The 16,719-nt window shown below is 47.5% G+C and overlaps 1 protein-coding gene across 1 annotated transcript in view; it reads right to left on the reverse strand.

Moving 5' to 3' along the window:
* Positions 1-8,277: 8,277 nt before the first annotated feature.
* STK4 (serine/threonine kinase 4) overlaps positions 8,278-16,719 on the reverse strand; it is a 94,459-nt gene continuing 86,017 nt past the window's right edge. The window contains exon 11 of the mRNA XM_040446957.1: positions 8,278-12,458. Coding sequence (XP_040302891.1) covers positions 12,300-12,458 — 159 coding nt within the window. The 3' untranslated portion in view covers positions 8,278-12,299. The remainder of the gene's footprint in view (positions 12,459-16,719) is intronic.

Below are 16,719 nucleotides of genomic sequence, written 5' to 3' on the forward strand. Positions count from 1 at the left end.
ACTTGTGTGATGGCATGTAGGCCTCCCCACCCGAGCTAATCTAAGATGATTTCAAGACCCTTAGCCTAATCACATCTGCAGAAAGACCCTTTTCCCGAATAAGGTAACATTTACAGGTTCCAGAGAATAGGACTTGGACGTATCTTCAGGACCACCATTCTGCGCACTACAGAAGGGTACCAGTGATGCTCACCCGTCAAAGGAAAAGCTGGCTGGCCAGGCCTCAGGACACGCAGGAATGAGGGGAACTCTGGGGACCTCAGTGGTGGGACCCATGAGCCTTCTGCCTACGGCACCGCCAGCTAAATGCTCAGCCTTCAGTGGCCTTCCTCCCGTGTCATTCCACGCCCGGTTCCGATCCCAGCCTGCCTTGAGTCCCACGCCTCTCCCTTGGTGGAAGGGGGCAGGGCACCTGGGCCACGTGGGATGGAAGAAAGGTAGTTACCCAAAAGAAAAGGCCATGTGACGTCACCAAAATAAAGGGGAGGGATGTTAAGCAAAAAGAGCAGGTTGTCCACAACCCTTGGCTGCCCAGCACATTATATGCTCACATCTTCTCTCCATAAGCACAGTCTAAAAAAGTGTTTGTAACATAAAGAAACTATCTTGTATATAACAGAAAACACACTTGGTGTGTTTGGGCCCTATTAATGTGATTTAATCAGTGTAGTGGATCAGTTTGATGTCTTGTGGAATAGGACAAAGTCAGAGATCTAATCAAATCTTTCCAGTGTAGAACTGGTGAACCAAAGTGTCCCTGAGTCAAACAGTAGAGGAAAACTGTTCTCTCTTCCAACTATTAGCAAAAGGCTTCCAGTGGTTTGTGTTTCTTGGAATAGAAAATGAAACCAATAGATGCATATTAGCTCCAGAGATTGTAAGGAATACATATCTAACACAGCAGTTAAAATTGGAGTTGTCACTTCATTAAAATCATCCACGGCCATTTTCCAACATCCATCTAATTTTACACCAGCCAAACAGGGGAAACTAATGGTGTTTTGATGGGAGTCATCACCCTGCCGGGTCTTTATTGGAGGTACTAATCTCTGCAGCCTCCCCCAAGATGCGGTACCACTCTGAGTTTTCCATTTCAAAATAGTCGTTCAATTGGATTCTATTGGCCTTTTATATTATAATGGCCTCCCTGGGTCAGGGAGCCAACGTGGGGATCTTTTCCAGCTGTCACTCAGAAACTGGAGATCTAGCCCTCCAGTGACGTGGACAAGGGCCAAAATCTGACTTTTCACATGATGGGTGGACCTACAGTGGTACTCTCAGACCCAGGAAATTGGCATTGATTCAAAGTCTTCGTCCAATGCCTCCTGAAAGGTTTGAGTATTTCCCTTTCTTCTCCCAGTTCCCCCGGTGAATGACCACAGGCGTTTTTGGAGAAAGCAAGACAAATGTTGCCATTACACTCGTGTGGTAGTATAGCGGACATGCTTCCCAAGGGCAACTAGCATATCCTTCATTCAAGGGGCTTTAGATCAATAAATGAACTCAAGCCTAGGTGTTAGGTGATGGTTGCAGTGACGTAAGTTAGGACTTTTTTTTTTTTGCCAGGACTAGGTTTTGTTTTGCTTTGCTTTGTTTTGCTTTGTTTCTTATGTTTTAATCATTACTCAAATCAAGTAAGACCGGTGGTCACCTTTACCTCTTCAGGGCCCTCTAGCAGAGATCCTGCCTCATTCAGAACCTGCTGAATATTATGACGACCACTTCACTTCATTTCTGAGGCACTTAAATGCCACCCCCCGGCCTCCCACACGTCTCCATTCTCCCTCCCGTCTGAGGTCAGTGAACCCATTTCACTGCAGTTGCAGCCCCACCACCAAGCTCTCCTGATGTAGACTTTCCTCAAAGCAAAGGTGAAGTGTTCTGGGTTCAGTGAAGGCCATAGAGATATTAATGGGAAGGAGGCACAAAATAAATCCAGTCTTCAGAAACTTTGGAATCCTTTCCTCTACGTGATGCCCAGGGGTTTCGGGCCTTTACATTGCATTTCATGTGGGCCAGCATTCGGTCCAAGTTTGCTTTAGCCAACCCATCAATGGTCAGAACGCGGCCAGCTCCTGGAGCTAGCACAGAGAGTGACGGATCCCTGACCCGTGCATCCCTACCAAGGAGACCAGCCTGGTCCAACATTACATTTCCCCTCCCCTCATCAAGCACCACAAAAATCCATTCTCACAAATATTGCCCAGATTTCCACTGGTATCAGTGAACAGATTTTTGCAGTTCTGTATGGGTCCAAGATTCTTTCCTACTCAGTCTGTTTTTCACACTCCAGGCCAAAACTCATCCCCACCATCCCGGGAGCTTGGGAGCTTTCTCCACAAGGAAGGTGGGGACTGCTTCCACCCAGTGTTTGAGATCACCTTGGATTTCTCCCACATTCTCTTGCGTGGCTGCTCTGCTGGTCATAAGCCACACATAAAAGTGTAGCCGGCCTGTCAAATCAGCAACCGGCATAATCAGTTACCAACTTTGGTTTTTGGAGATCTCAGCCCTATTGCAGGTCATGAAGTTCTTTTCACTGGGTCATAGAAATGTTCTATGACTGCCACCCCCAAATTATATTTCGGCTTGCTTTGTTGACTTTCCGTTTACATTATTCTATGCAGTTAGAAACAAAACATTCTATCCCACAGCCTGGGCATTTGTCATCTCAAAATTGAACCATGACAGAAGCTATCCTTTCTCTGAGAGCCACATTCTCGGTGATCAAATGATACCAAGTAGTACAGGAAACAACCCTTTCCTGCTGTATATACCGTGGGCTGCTCTTCAGGACCAGAGCAACAGCAGCAACTTCCCACTGTTTTGCCCCAGGAAAGCCCAACTGTTTTTAATACCCCACACTTCCTGGAGGACATGTGAACTATGACTCCATTCTTCCAATTTCTGTCAGGAGACTTGGGCTGCAAACAAGTTAATCCAACTCTGGGCAACTTAAGCAAAAAATGGGTGCATTGGATAGATACCAGTTGGAATCAAAGTAAAATTAAACAACCAGGCTTTGGGGGGGGGGGGGGGGCGCCTGGGTGGCTCAGTCGGTTAAGCATCCGACTTCAGCTCAGGTCATGATCTTGCAGTTCATGAGTTCGAGCTTCACGTCGGGCTCTGTGCTGATTGCTCAGAGCCTGGAGCCTGCTTCGGATTCTGTGTCTCCCTCTCTCTCTGCCCCTCCCCTGGTCGTGCTCTGTCTCTCTGTCTCTCTCTCTTAAAAATGAATAAACATTAAAAAAAAAAAAAAAACCAACCAGGCTTTGAGAAAAAGATAGGAATGAGGGCAATATGGGGATGGAGGTACTTAGAGCCCACGAATAACCTTTTTCGGGTGTTGCCATTAAAATGCTTGGGTGACAGCACTCTGCTCTAGCTAAAACTTCCCGGAGAACTGGGTCTCCCTGGACTAGTTTGGGTCACATGCCCACCCCACGGCTGAGGGAATGGAGGAACTCCCACTGACAGTCTCCCCAGGACACAGATGGTGGAGGTGTAGTTTCCTGAAGAAAACGTGGGGTGCTTTCATTAAAAACGAGGGAAAGGGATCCTGAGTGGGCAAAACGAACAAATACTTATTATAATACCACCGATGGGAATGGTAGATAGGTGGCTTGGCTTCAGCAACAACAGAAACCAGGAATAAGAGAGAAAGACAGACATTGAATCTGTACGACACGGCAGACAACAGGGTCACCAATATCTCTCTTAGTTCCACATCTTGTGGCGCCTCCACCAGAGAACTCTTTCCCAGTTCTAGGTTGAAAACTGTGTCAGAGGAGATGACTGGCCCAGTTCTGGATGAGGTTGCTGGGTCACTCCACTGTGGCAAAGGGTTGGGTCTATGAGAACACAGCAGCCACCATGTGAACCCCTGGCTGGCGTGGGAGTCGAGCAATTTCTAAAAGGACAGATCCCATAGTTATCCCCCTTACAGTCTTGCCCTCTTGGGCCTTAGTTTCATGTTCTGTAAAATGGAGAGATGATGTCCAGAGATGTTCAGGAGTAACCGGGGCACTAGGCCTGGAGGGTACACGGGAAAGCTCAGGTCATTTGGAGCTCTGGGATGTGATGTCTGTGGTAGTTTCTCCCTGTTTCCAATGACCTGGGGGTGCAGACTTCCCTGGTTAGTGAGACACAATGTTCCTCAAGGAGGATCCAGTTTAAGATCTTCCCCCTCCCCAGCCCCATGTTATAGATCAAAAACCAGAGACCCAGGGAGGTCCAAGGTCATACCTGAGTCTCTCTGTGAGGAGAAGAGATTTTTGGCTTAAATAAGGCCAAGAGGAGTGTTCCTATTGGAGGAAGGGGATGGAAGGGAATCTAGTTGCCTCCTAAGGTACTTCTTGAGGCTCCCAAGAGTGAAGGTGACCTGTCAACTAATAAAAATAACCACTCATCACTTACCTGTGGCACTCTACAGTTTACAGCATGATTTCATGTCCCTTATCCACTACTTCTCACAACAGCTCTATAAGGCAAAGCCAACAATGAAATAGAATAATCAGTTTTTGGACAGCTGAGGAAACTGGCCCACAGTCAGATGATCAGAAAGCAGTGCATCAGGGATTCAAGCTCAGGCCACCTAATACGGGGCTGTACTCAACTGGACACCACAGCTCACTGTTCTCACTCTCTTTGGCAAACTTAACTCTCTGGGTGCCATTGAAGGAAGTGGTTTTGAAGTGTGGGTCTTCATGCTCTGGACGTGGCCTTCAGGTGCTGGCTGGGATGGTCCTTGATGACTGCCAGATCTCATATTCCAGGCCAGGTAGGCCCTGTGCCTGAGTGTGGAAAGAATTCTCCGGGAAATTTAGTAAGTTGAGACACTAACCTCATAAGGCAGGAGCTTTTGAGATGAAAGGGACAGTGTCTTTCAGAATCTTATCTGCTAGAAAAGAAGACAAGGTCATATGTAGACTGGTGATTAACCTGTTCAAACGGAGTGGGTTCAGAACCTTCCGGAAATTCATGAGCTGAAGGGGAGGAACTGCACACACCTTGCTCCCAGAGTCAGACCTGGGTTCTGACATTGGCCCTGCCACTTACCAGGTACATGACCCTGGACCGGATCTTTGATCTCCAAGAAGCATGTCTCAAGGTCGACCTCCAACCTCTGTCAGGCTGGTATCCAAAGCCCTCCCTGCTCCACCTTTTCCTGTCTTCTTGCATGGGTAAGGAAGCGTTCAGTTACAAATGACAGAAATCCAACACCGTGGCGTAAGTTCAGGTGGATCCAGAGGTTCCACAGAGGTCATCAGGTCTCCTCCCCTGCTGCTGTCCTAGCTCTGCATTCCTGTGTTGGCTTCAGTCTTAGGGGAGTTACTGGAATTACTTGAATAGGATGGGAGAACACGAGTGATACCACATGGTGAGGAGGAAAGAACATGGGCCCTGAGGCCAGATGGACTTGTACTTGAATCTCTGCTACCAACAAGCTGTGTGATCTTGGTTGTTTCTTGCCTCTCTCAGCCTGTTCCTTCACTTGTCTTGATATAATGACCCCGACACCTCAGAGTGTTGATGTCAAGTTCAAGTGAGGTAACCTATGTGAAAACGCCTGGCACAATAAATGTTAGGAAGAAAATAACACACATGAAGGAAACGTAAATCCAGCAGCGCTCTGGTTTTCTTTGGGAATGGTAGAGCAACTTCGAGCAGAGGCTGCTGGGAAGGGAAGTAGTCTGCATGTGTAGAGATCACAAACCAGACGCATTCTTGTACTTGAAGCCACAGTTGGGGTCTCAGAATGAATAGCGGGGTCAAGAAGTCTGGGGTGGAATCCAGACCCGACATGGCCAAACCTCGGGCCTCAGTTGCATTGTCTGTAAGGCAGGAAGCTGGCTGAGAGTAAGCATCTCTTACATTGCACAGGGTGGGGTGGTTTCCCTCTGATGCTTCAGTCTCATCAGGAATGACACCCCTTCCCATGGACCACAAGGCCCCACCTGCTCATCTTCACTCACCCCTCTGATGTCACTGCCACCTACTCTGTCCTTTGTTCACTGTTCCAGGCAGGGCGGCCATCCTTCCAACAAATCAAACTTCTGTCCTGGCCTCAGGGCCTTTGTTCTTGATGCTCCTTCAGCATGGAATGTCCACCATCCATGGGCTCTGCCTGGCTGGCTTCTTCCTGTCATTCAGGTCTCACTTCAAAAGCCATCTCTTCAGAAAACCTGCCTGGATCACTCTACGTAAAGGTGTCTCTGGGGCGCCTGGGTGGCTCAGTTGGTTGAGCGTCTGACTTCAGCTCAGGTCGTGGTCTTGCAGTTTGTGAGTTCAAGCCCCGCGTTGGGCTCTGTGCTGACAGCTCAGAGCCTGGAGCCTGCTTCAGATTCTGTATCGCCCTCTCTCTCAAAAATAAATATTTTTTAAAAATTAAAAAAAAAGCTGTCTCTCTCTGCATCTTCGTGCATGCACATGTGCAAACACACACACGTACACACACACGCACACACTCACATATTGCTCACAATCTCATTACTGTTTTATTTTCCTTATGGCACTTCATCCTCCTCTGAATGATGGTTTATTTATTTACACGTGACACAGACTCGCTGTGAATATGCGTTACAAGTGCACTAGTGACTCAACTAATGCCGGCATCGGTGCCGCGGATGATGTGGTTTTCTGAAATGGAGACCAGCTCTTGGGAAAGCTCCACACAAAACAAACCGCAAGTGTCCCTTCATTCCACATAGTTCATTCTTGGAAAATTAATAGTGAAACCTTGCACAAAGTACTTTGTGTCTAGAGGTCAATGAGGTTTGGTTTTGAATGAGGTGTTGATAAACAAGTTTCTCACCAACAGAAATGTCCAGTGGGGTTTGATGCTGTGCAGGACTGCCCAGAATGCACTGCAGGACACCTAGCATCCCTGCCTCTGCCCATTAAATGCTGACCGGATCCTGCGGTCATGGTCACAACAAAACCATTCTGAAGCATTTCCAGAACGCTCCCTAGTGGTCAGTACCGCACACTATTAGAATCCCCTATCTATAGAAAGGGCGTAGGACTAGGGGTGCCTGGACGGCTCAGTCGGCTAAGCGTCCGACTCTTGGTTTCGTTTTAGGTCACGATCTCACAGTTCATGAGTTCGGGCTCCATGTTGGGCTCCGCAGTGGCAGTACAGAGCCTGCTTGGGATTCTCCTCCTCTCCCAAGCTCTCTGCCCCTCCCCCACTTGCTCATGCGCGCATGCTCGCGCTCTCTCTCTCTCTCTCTCTCTCTCTCAGAATGTAAATAAACTTAAAAAAAAAAAGCGTCTAGTACTAAATACCTCAGAGTCTGTGCAAAAAGATGAAACAACTGAAAGGCTTGGAAGTGTGTCTGATGTCTAGTAAGTGCTTAGTAAACGGGAATTTACTTCATCTCTTCTTTCCATCTTCTGGCCACAGGTTCTGAGTCTGAGCAACAGGGAACACCTGTCATCAAACCCTGGCAACAGGAAGGAAGACACTGACTCTTTCAGGGAATAAGGGGAGTAAATTAGGCAACAAGAGACACACATCACCCCCACTCCCAGAGGGCTGACGGAATAGCACGACGTTATGCAGAGAGACTGTGGAACTATTATATTAAACACTGTAGAGCAATTTGACTCAAGAGACCCACACTCACTTTTTGGTGTAACTCCGTTCCTTCCCTGCTTTGGTATAAACTTTGAGACTGAGAAAACCTGGGGTGGGGTGGGCTAGCGATGTATTTCTGGATGAGGATGGGCCACAGGAGGACAGCTCCGCTCTGAATGCTGGGCTGTGCCTGGCCCAGTTCCATGCAACAACAGAGATGAAGGATGTCATGGTGACCTTACATCCAGACTCTCACACCAGACCCTCTGCATAGGCCGGTCACTCTGCCCAGGAGGTCTTCGATCCCTCACTTCTTGCCCTTCCTTGACCTGGCCATCTCTTGCCTATTTCAAGTTCAAGATGCACGATTTCCAGAAAAGCTTCCTTGGACACCCCAGCAGAATTGACTGTCATTCTCTCCTCCTGTGTCCATGGTCGGTGAACTTCTTTCCACTGTGGTATTTCCATATGCACTTGACTGACTCCCCATCTGGTCTGCAAGAACTATGTCTGGTTTATCTTTATCTCCCTGACGACTAGCTCAGACTGGGCACACAGTCGGCATTTACTCCCTACCCTACCTACTTTTCCCCCAGCTTTGGATTCTAAAATAAACATACGACACAGTGTCACAGAGGTTCCCAACACCATTATCCAGGCTACAGAGGGCGGATCTCATTTTTAAAAAGAAGAAAGTCTTGTGTTCCAAAGGACAGTTTATTTAAAACAAAGGTGACAATGTGTAGGAAGTAGGAAAAACAACAATTCTAACATAAAAGCACACAGGAAGCACCTCAAATTAAAAAAGGTGCAGGGGAGGAAGCTATGTTTCATACATATACAAACTGCTGACCTCAATTGATTATTTACATCCAAACTTTATAAAATAGCATTTCAAGTCAGCACTTAAGCCAGTGTTATTAGTTTTTATTACAAAAAGTTAAAGCTACAAACTTCACATTTTTAAGTTGTACATCTGCAACAGCATTTAAGCTTTTTCCAAGTTGGTTCGAGTGCAAGCTGGTAGAGGAGATTTTTTTTTTTCCCCAGACACAAAAAAGAACATGGAGTCCAAATACAATGAATATAATCCTGATGAGAACACAGAGTGCATAAGAAAGGATGGGGTGGGAGGCTGAGGACTGGGAAGAAACAATTTTCCAGGAAATAAGGAGCTGCAGTCTTTAGAGGCAATGTGGTGTGCTAGAAAGGGCACTGGAATAAGAATCAGAAAACCTGCATTTGAATCCTAGCTCCACCATACTTTAGCTGCATGACCTTGAGCTTAAAAGACTTCACCTCTCTGAGTCTCAGTTTCCTTATCTGTAAAAAGAGGACAGTAATACCTATACCTCCCGGAGCTATTAAGTTTTAACAGATATAAGGCTATTCAGATTATCTGTTTTCTTCTTGAATGAGCTTTGGTGTTTTGTATCTTTCAAGGAATTCGCCCATTTTATTTAAGTTACTGAATTTATTAGCATAAAATTGTTCATGATATTGTTCTTAGCCTTTTAATATCTGTAGAAGCTTACTGATGCCACCTCTCTCATTCCTGATATTGGTAAGAGCTACTGAGTTTTAAATGGTATAATAAATCTCTGGCATCTGACAGGTGCTAAAGAAATGTTTCCTGGATCAGAATACACAGTCTCAAGGAGTCAAGCTATAGCTCTCCAGTGGCTTCAGAATTTTGGTTCTCTCTATCTATCTATCTATCTATCCATCCATCCAGTCACTCATCAGCCAGCCCCCAGCCAGCCAGTCAGCCAAACATTCATCCATCCATCCATCCATCCATCCAGTTGGTGACTGGGAGAAGGGACAAAGAAAAAAGGAAAAGAGAAATTTCTTCATAATTACTGATGAGGAAGCAATCAAGATATTCTTGGAGAATTTGAGATTTTTAAATCTCAAATATCAATCTTTTTAGGCTACAACTAGGTGAGGGTCCTTGTTTCTTAAAAGTAGAGAATAGGCGAGGTGCAGAGTCCCTGGAAACATGAGTCAAAAATGCTGAGGCAATTACTGAAGCTCGGGAGTCAATGAAAGCAAGCTGACCTAGCCTGAAGTTGGTATTCAAGGGGAAAAAATGACTGGGACTTGCTCCTCTGGCTTTCCGTCACTAGAAAACAAATACACCTTGTCAGGAAATGTATGTGGTCCAAAGAAATTGACTTCTGGCCAAAGGGTTCTGTCTCGCTAGACTGGTGAGCAGTGTTCTTTGTTGGACCAGCATGGTGGGTGCACACATGCCTGAAAGAAAATAAACTACGGATCAAGATTCATGACCCAAGAATATTTACGGGGAAAAACGAAAACCTTCTTTTACTTGGATCTAGCTTAGGAAGGAAGAAATGGGCATTCCTCTCCTGTCTGGCCAAGTGCAAAGTCCTTTCTAAAGAGAAAGAGGCTGAGGCAGGCCTGTTCGTTAGCACAGCAGATGGTGTGGGGGAATGCACGCTCCGTGCTGTGGTTGGTGAGACTCGCTTGGCTGTCAGACTTGACTACTAACTCAGCTGTTTCCCAGCCTAAAAATGCCAGTGAGAGTTATTTATTCTGTGCGAGAAAGGTGGTCACTTCGTTTTAAAGATTTGTGACTTTCCTCTTCCCTGTAAATATTGGTCTCACATGGTGATGCTATGAATCCTGATTCAGCCACTTACTAGCTGTATTGCCCTGGGAAAGAACTTTTTTTCTGTCTGAACTTGCTCCTTCATCTATGAAGTGGAGATAAAGTACGTAACATATGGGGTTATCCTGAAGTTTGGATCTCACATATATAAAAAGCCCACCTAGCTCAGTGCCTGGTGTATACTAAGTGGTCAATGAATATTAGCTGCCATCGATTATTCTAGCGGGATCCTCTAGTCGTCCTCTGTTCTCTGTACCTAACACATAACTGCCTAACTGGCCAAACCCTGCAGATCAACCACTGCCTCTTACATTTTTAAAAACTTGCTTTAATTGCAAAGAACAGAATCTGGCCAGAGAAGAGGAACATCCCCTGCCTTTCCATTGATTCCCAGGTTTGGGAAGCAAAAGCAATTATGGAGTCGAATTACACTATCCTTAGGTGCAACCCAGTCAGTGCTCTCCCAGCAGGGGCGTGGGGGGGGGGGGGGAGATAATTAAAAATGAGCAGACATTTGCCTTTCCTCACTGTCTACTCTTTGCTGTGCGATGACAGGACATGTGGCCTTGAGCCCATGCTGCAGAGGGATGGCCAGTGCTGTTCTGTGAAGCCCTCTGATCTTAGGCCCGAAATTGCCCACATGGTGCCTCTTACTGGCCAGCAGGCGCTGCAGGGCTCCGGAAGGGCCGAGACTCAACCATCAGGCTCCCCCTGGGGGTCTCAGAGCCAGTAGCCCTCTGAAGGGACCAAGCAAGACCAAGTCTGCCTTGTAGACCTCTTGGGGAAACTTTACCAAAACCGACACAGGTTTCTCCCCTTGGACGGGGCTGCTTGGATCAGGGCCCAGGGGTGAGGAGCTCTGGTCTAGTCTCAGCTCTTCAGCTTGCTTTGTGATCTTGTCACCATATCACTTCCCCTCTCCAAGCCTCATTCGGGCCAGAAGATGCCTATGGTCCCTTCCAGTTGTGGCATTCTGTGGGCCCAGATGGAGCCTCCTGGAGAACAGATCTTAGTCTGATATTCAGGTATCCTTTCCAGACCCCTCAGCAGTAAAGTAAAAAAAGAAAACAATCACATATTGGAATATGATCACCAAAAGCAATGCCATCTACCCATGTCTGTAAGGAATGCGGAGCAAAATGCATGCCCCTGTGCGATCTTCACATGATCATTGAGAAGTCCGAAGACACCTTCTCTTCTGTGGCCTGCACACAGCCCCGTGTTTGCTGAGAGGACCTGGCAGGCCCGTTCCTGCACGGGGTCACGTCTCCTCTTAAGGCACTGGGCAGTATCTGTGCTGTGACTTTAGGCGGTTGGGAGAGTGGAAATGGATGAAAGGCATTGAAGCCACAAGGGGCAGTTTACAAAGAGGGTGCCAGGCTTCTCCTGGGACTCAAAAAGTAAACACAAACTCTCAAGGCTTTCCCGTGGACATGGTCAGTGGCTCCAGAAGCCAGAGATGACCCACCCAAGGCTCAAACCATGGGGAGAGAACTGGCCCAAACCTAATTTTTAATTGCAGCCCTGCAAAAGGGTGAGGTTGGCCCCTGGGAGCTGAGTGACCCCAACAGCCTCCCGCTGTCCCCTGCCCTCGTGTCCCACAGTACCATAATCTTACAGAAGAGGCCAACTGTTTAAAACTGTACCTGTACAGAGATGCCACCACCACACTCAGTGGGGAATCCAGTTATAATTTATATATATGTGCATATTTATATATTTTTAAAAAGTTTTCCAGAAAGAACAATCGAAAGCTATTGGAAGAAGAAAGACAAGACAACATGTAACACTTTCCCAGCTATCACTCATCTAGGAGTCTCTGTTCCTGGGGTTAAAAACTCTGAGTTTAAAAGCGCTGATATGAATCCTTTGAAATAATATAACTGATCGATTTAAATACATACACAAGATGGCGCGCTGACGGCAGGCAGCCCTTCCCACTGGTGCACTTCCTGAGTTCACGGAGGCGAAGGTGCCGTGGAAAAATGACGGGGCGGAAGTGTTGGCTGACAAGCCTGAGTGGCGAGCAGCCAGGGTTCACCGAAGGCCTGGTGCGCAGGCTGGGGCCCTCCTGGCCGGGCCTTCTCAGAAGTTCTGCTGCCGCCGCTTCTTAGCCTCGATGGCATCCAGGATTGGCTGCCTCTTGGACTGGTACTTCTGCCGGATCTCTTCGATCTCTTGCTCCATCATGGGGTCGAGGGCCAGGAGCCTCTTCTGAAGGTCCTCTACTGTCCAGCTCTTAAGCTAGAAGAAGTGGAGCGTATAGTCACGACAAAGCCAACGTCAGCACAGAATAGCCGAGAAGCCCAGCCTTTCCGGTCACCCAGAAGGGAAGGGTTTGTGGTCAGACCAAGATGGAGGGGGGGCAGTGGTTGGAAAGGGACAATTCATTCATAAATAGCATGCCACCAGGCTTTCTGGAGATAATTTATCCCTGGACAAGTTGTAAGTGCTAATCTCTTTGACTTACCTTGCTTTGACCAGAAACTTAACCAATAATACTTTCATCTCTCCTATCTTTTCAACAAATTACGTATCAATTTATTAAAATAACAGCCACTTGGTGTAGGCAAAATAATGCTTGCCCCCCTAGTTCTTGTCTCCTGCTTGTTCATGTTACCCGTGAGATGAGTGTCTGGATGGTGACCGTGTCTCTTTCTGGATACCACACCAGGGAGGAGGGATGCTCACTGAGGATCAGATGCCATCCCCTGTACCCCCAGTGTCTTGGCACTTGTCTTACTAATAATCATCGGGTGCTAATTACATACCAGGCACCACTCTAAGCACTTCCTATGGATTACCGACACAGGCGTCTTGAGAATGCAGATACAACCCTTGGGCAGGGAGTGCGAGGGGTAGTTGGAAACTTCTGAGATTAAGTTTCCATCATCCGGAGAAAAAAACAACAGAACTTGATATATAAATTAATAATAAAAGGTAGCATTTATAGTGTTTTCTATGTTCCAGATGCTCCGTGCTTTACACACATTGACTCATTTCATCCTTGCGACAAGCCTACGATTTGCATGTATCATTATCTCCATGTTACAGATGAACAAGCCAAAAAAGAGGGTGGTGAAGAAAACTGCCCCCGGTCTCATGGCTAGTAAGTGGCAGAATCGAGATTCAAACCCAGGCAGGAAGGCCCCAGAGTTCATGCTCTTAACAGGGATCACAGAAGAGCAGATGAGCAAAGCACAGGTTTGAGAACCAACTCAATCTGTGGTTAAAACAAACATGGCTCTGCCTCTTGCAAATGCTGAGATTCAGGCAAGTCACCTGTCTCTCCAGGCCGTCCTCACCCATAGAGATGGGACAGCCATGCCTCGTCATGCTTATTTTAAGAATTAAATGAGATCATGTCTGTAAAGATGCTAGCACAATCCCTGGTACACCGTGTGCTTAAAGATGGCAGTGCGTGTTACAACCCTCCCTCTACCAGAGCCCAGGAGTGTGTTCATGTTCAACATGTGTCTGCAGCTGTCGGGCGAGTGGTTTCACTGCCATATGTAAGGAGGGTCACTGACTCCAAGCAAGGCCAGTCCTGGCTGCCAGGGATGGGAATGAAAGCCAACATTATCCACAGCGGGTGGTGATAAATTCTGTGAGCTCACAACCAGTTTAATAGGTGCCGTGTTTCAAGAACTCAAAGGCTCACTCAAGTCTTAGCAGAGATTTATGGAATCAACATGTCCCTCAGCCCCTCCCTGAGGCCCCAACAGGGAAGTGGTAGAGGAAGGGGGTGAAGGAACCTCTTTCTGTCCGCCCTTCCTCTACAGGGTGGGGTGTGACCGAGTGTGAAGTGCTTACAGTGGCTTCCCCAGGAATGGTTTAGTGACCTGTCGCCACAGGAATTTACGTTGGCCAGCTTCAGGGAGGTGGTCTGAGAAGCAAGAAAGGCCTAACAGTTCAAGACGAAAGGCTCTTTGTGATGTGGGAATGCAGAGAGCGAGTGTGGGGGATGCTAGAAAGTTGGGCTGAAGAAACCGCATCTCATTTCCAGCCCAGCCTGTGGTTTTAGACCAGCAGGAGGGTGGTGTTCTGGGCCCAGGGACACTCCCAAGAGCAACACTCACCTCGTCGTTGGCTTTTTCAGTTCCTTCTCCAGAAAGAAGCCACCCCAGACCTAATACCTAATGTTCCCAGCAGTTGAGGTGTTAAATCTTAAGGGTCACAGATCATCAGTCTGTAGAGGCTGTGCAATCTTAGACAAGTAACTTCCCCCTCTGAACCCCTCAGTGTCCTCCTCCGGAGAAGAGACGCCAGCTCTGCCATCCCTGGGCTCTAATGAAGATCAGATGACTTCACGGGTTGACGTTCTCAGCACAGAACTTCACATGGTATGCATTTCCCAGACAGTAAGCATGCCATAAACTGTAGTGGTCACCATAGTTATTAATGACCGCTATTGTTGCTGGTATTAATACTATCATTATTATTAATATTTTGGAAAGTCTCTAATTAATCTCCCATAAACAAGCTGTTCCTATAACCTCTGATCCAAGCCAGAGTCAAACAAGTAAAAAAGAAAATATTCTACTCTATTTTGGGCTAACAATGCCTAAGGGTTGGCATTTTCGCATACCATCTGTTACCTTATTTATAGTTTAACAAAATATGTTTTTATCCAGCCATCGTATATTCACTGAACACCTACCATGGGCCAGGTAGGCACACAGGATACTTCCGTGAAAAAAAAAAAACCCAAACAAACCCCCCAAATCACTGCCCTTGTGAAGCTCACATTTGAATGAGGTGAGACAGGCAACTGAGAATTAAATGACTCAGAAAATGACTCTTACATTAGAGGGCGATGGGGAAAGAAAAGAAACAACACAGTGAAGGGAGGGGAGCTGGGGATCGCGAGGCTTGCTCTTCATCATCCATCAGGATGAAGCGTCAACTGCGAGATGAAGAAATCAAAGTCAGTGGAGCAGCACTGGCTTTCTGGTTTGTTCGGCAGCTTCGGGCAAACCCCTTCTCCTCCCCAGGCCTCCGTTTCCCCACCTGTAACAGAGGGCTGCTGAGACGACCTCAAGATCTTGTTGGACTCAGTATTTCTCATCTATGACCCATGGATCCTGTGCATTGGAATCACCCGTTAAAGGTTACAAGTCGTGAGCTACTCGATCACTCCCCCGGAGGTAAGGACTTTGCATGCTAAAGAAGCTACTCGTTTGTTCCTTGTAATTCCTCCAGTGTGATGAGCCTGGTTCTTCATCCTCCTTCCCGTTTTCCTGACAGCAAAATTCTCACAAAGTAATTGCTGCCTGTCTCGGGTCAAGGCTTCTAGGTTTCCAGTTTCTGCACAGCCCTTCTGCCCTTGATCTAATCTAAAGGCCACAACATGAACCCCTGCTTTATCTCCACCACCTTTGGGCTAATTTACTTGCCCTAAGGCTTTGTTTGGGCTTAAGTTACACCTGACCCATTAGAACACTGCCAGCCAGTCACCGCTAATGCCTCAGTCACACTCCAGATATGGATTTTTCTGAAAACAAGCTCAGAGAATGGTTTCATGGCGCCAATGTAGCATCTCACCTTCCTGGTCCTTGGTGGCATAAATAAATTTCAAACGGATATCTTGCAGAAGAGTAACTGTGATGCTCAGGTTTTGCTATAGCCAGAGTTGTGACGGAGCACAGCGCGGCCCGCCACCCCCCTCCCCGGACCGTGCAGGGGCTGAGCCGTTTTCACCAGCTGCAGGAAGTCCCACCCTGTAGCACACCTCATCTGTCCCCTCGCACTTACATAGCCTCTCTAGACTGTGACTCCCCATGTCCATCTGCAGACCAGCATTCTCCTCTGAATTCCAGGCTCACACACCCAGGGAAGGTCCTGCTTTATATCCCCATCCCAGATCAGCTCGTGGAAATCGGCACCTTAACGCCAACCAAAAGAAAACTCTCGAGTCCCACCCCTCCCAAACGGGCAGATCTATTCTCCTTACATCCAGGTCTTCCCCGTCTCAGGAGTGGTACCACCGTCCTGCCACGTGCACAGAAATCATCCCTGATTCTTCCTTCCCCTCACCACCCCCTGCCCACAACCCATCCTTCGATCTCATCTCTAAAACGCTAGGGTGACCCAAATCCAGCCCCTCAATCCAGGCCACCGTCATCTCACAGCAACGAGCATCATTAAAAACACAGAGATGAACCTGATCGAGTCCCCCTGTGTTTCCTGCCGCACTTAGAATAAAATCCCCGGGGCTACAAAGGCCGTCCATCTCTGGCCCCACAGTCCCCTCGAACTGCATCACCTACCACTCTCCCTTTTGTTCGGGACACTCTGGCTACCCTGTATTTCAAATCGTCAGACAAGCTGCACTTTTTCTGGCCTCAAGGGCTACATGGTGACTGATCCTTCTGCCTGGATGGGTCGTCCTCAGTTCTTCCTTATCTTTTAGGCCTTGGCTCCAAGGTCAACTCCTCAGAGAATCTGAGAAAGCCTTCCCCTAAGCACTTATCTAGAAAGGGCGCCTCCCCTACATGCATTGTTG

Source organism: Herpailurus yagouaroundi, unplaced genomic scaffold, assembly GCF_014898765.1.
Source record: "Herpailurus yagouaroundi ecotype Mexico unplaced genomic scaffold, PumYag 196, whole genome shotgun sequence".
Classification (NCBI taxonomy): Eukaryota; Metazoa; Chordata; class Mammalia; order Carnivora; family Felidae; genus Herpailurus; species Herpailurus yagouaroundi.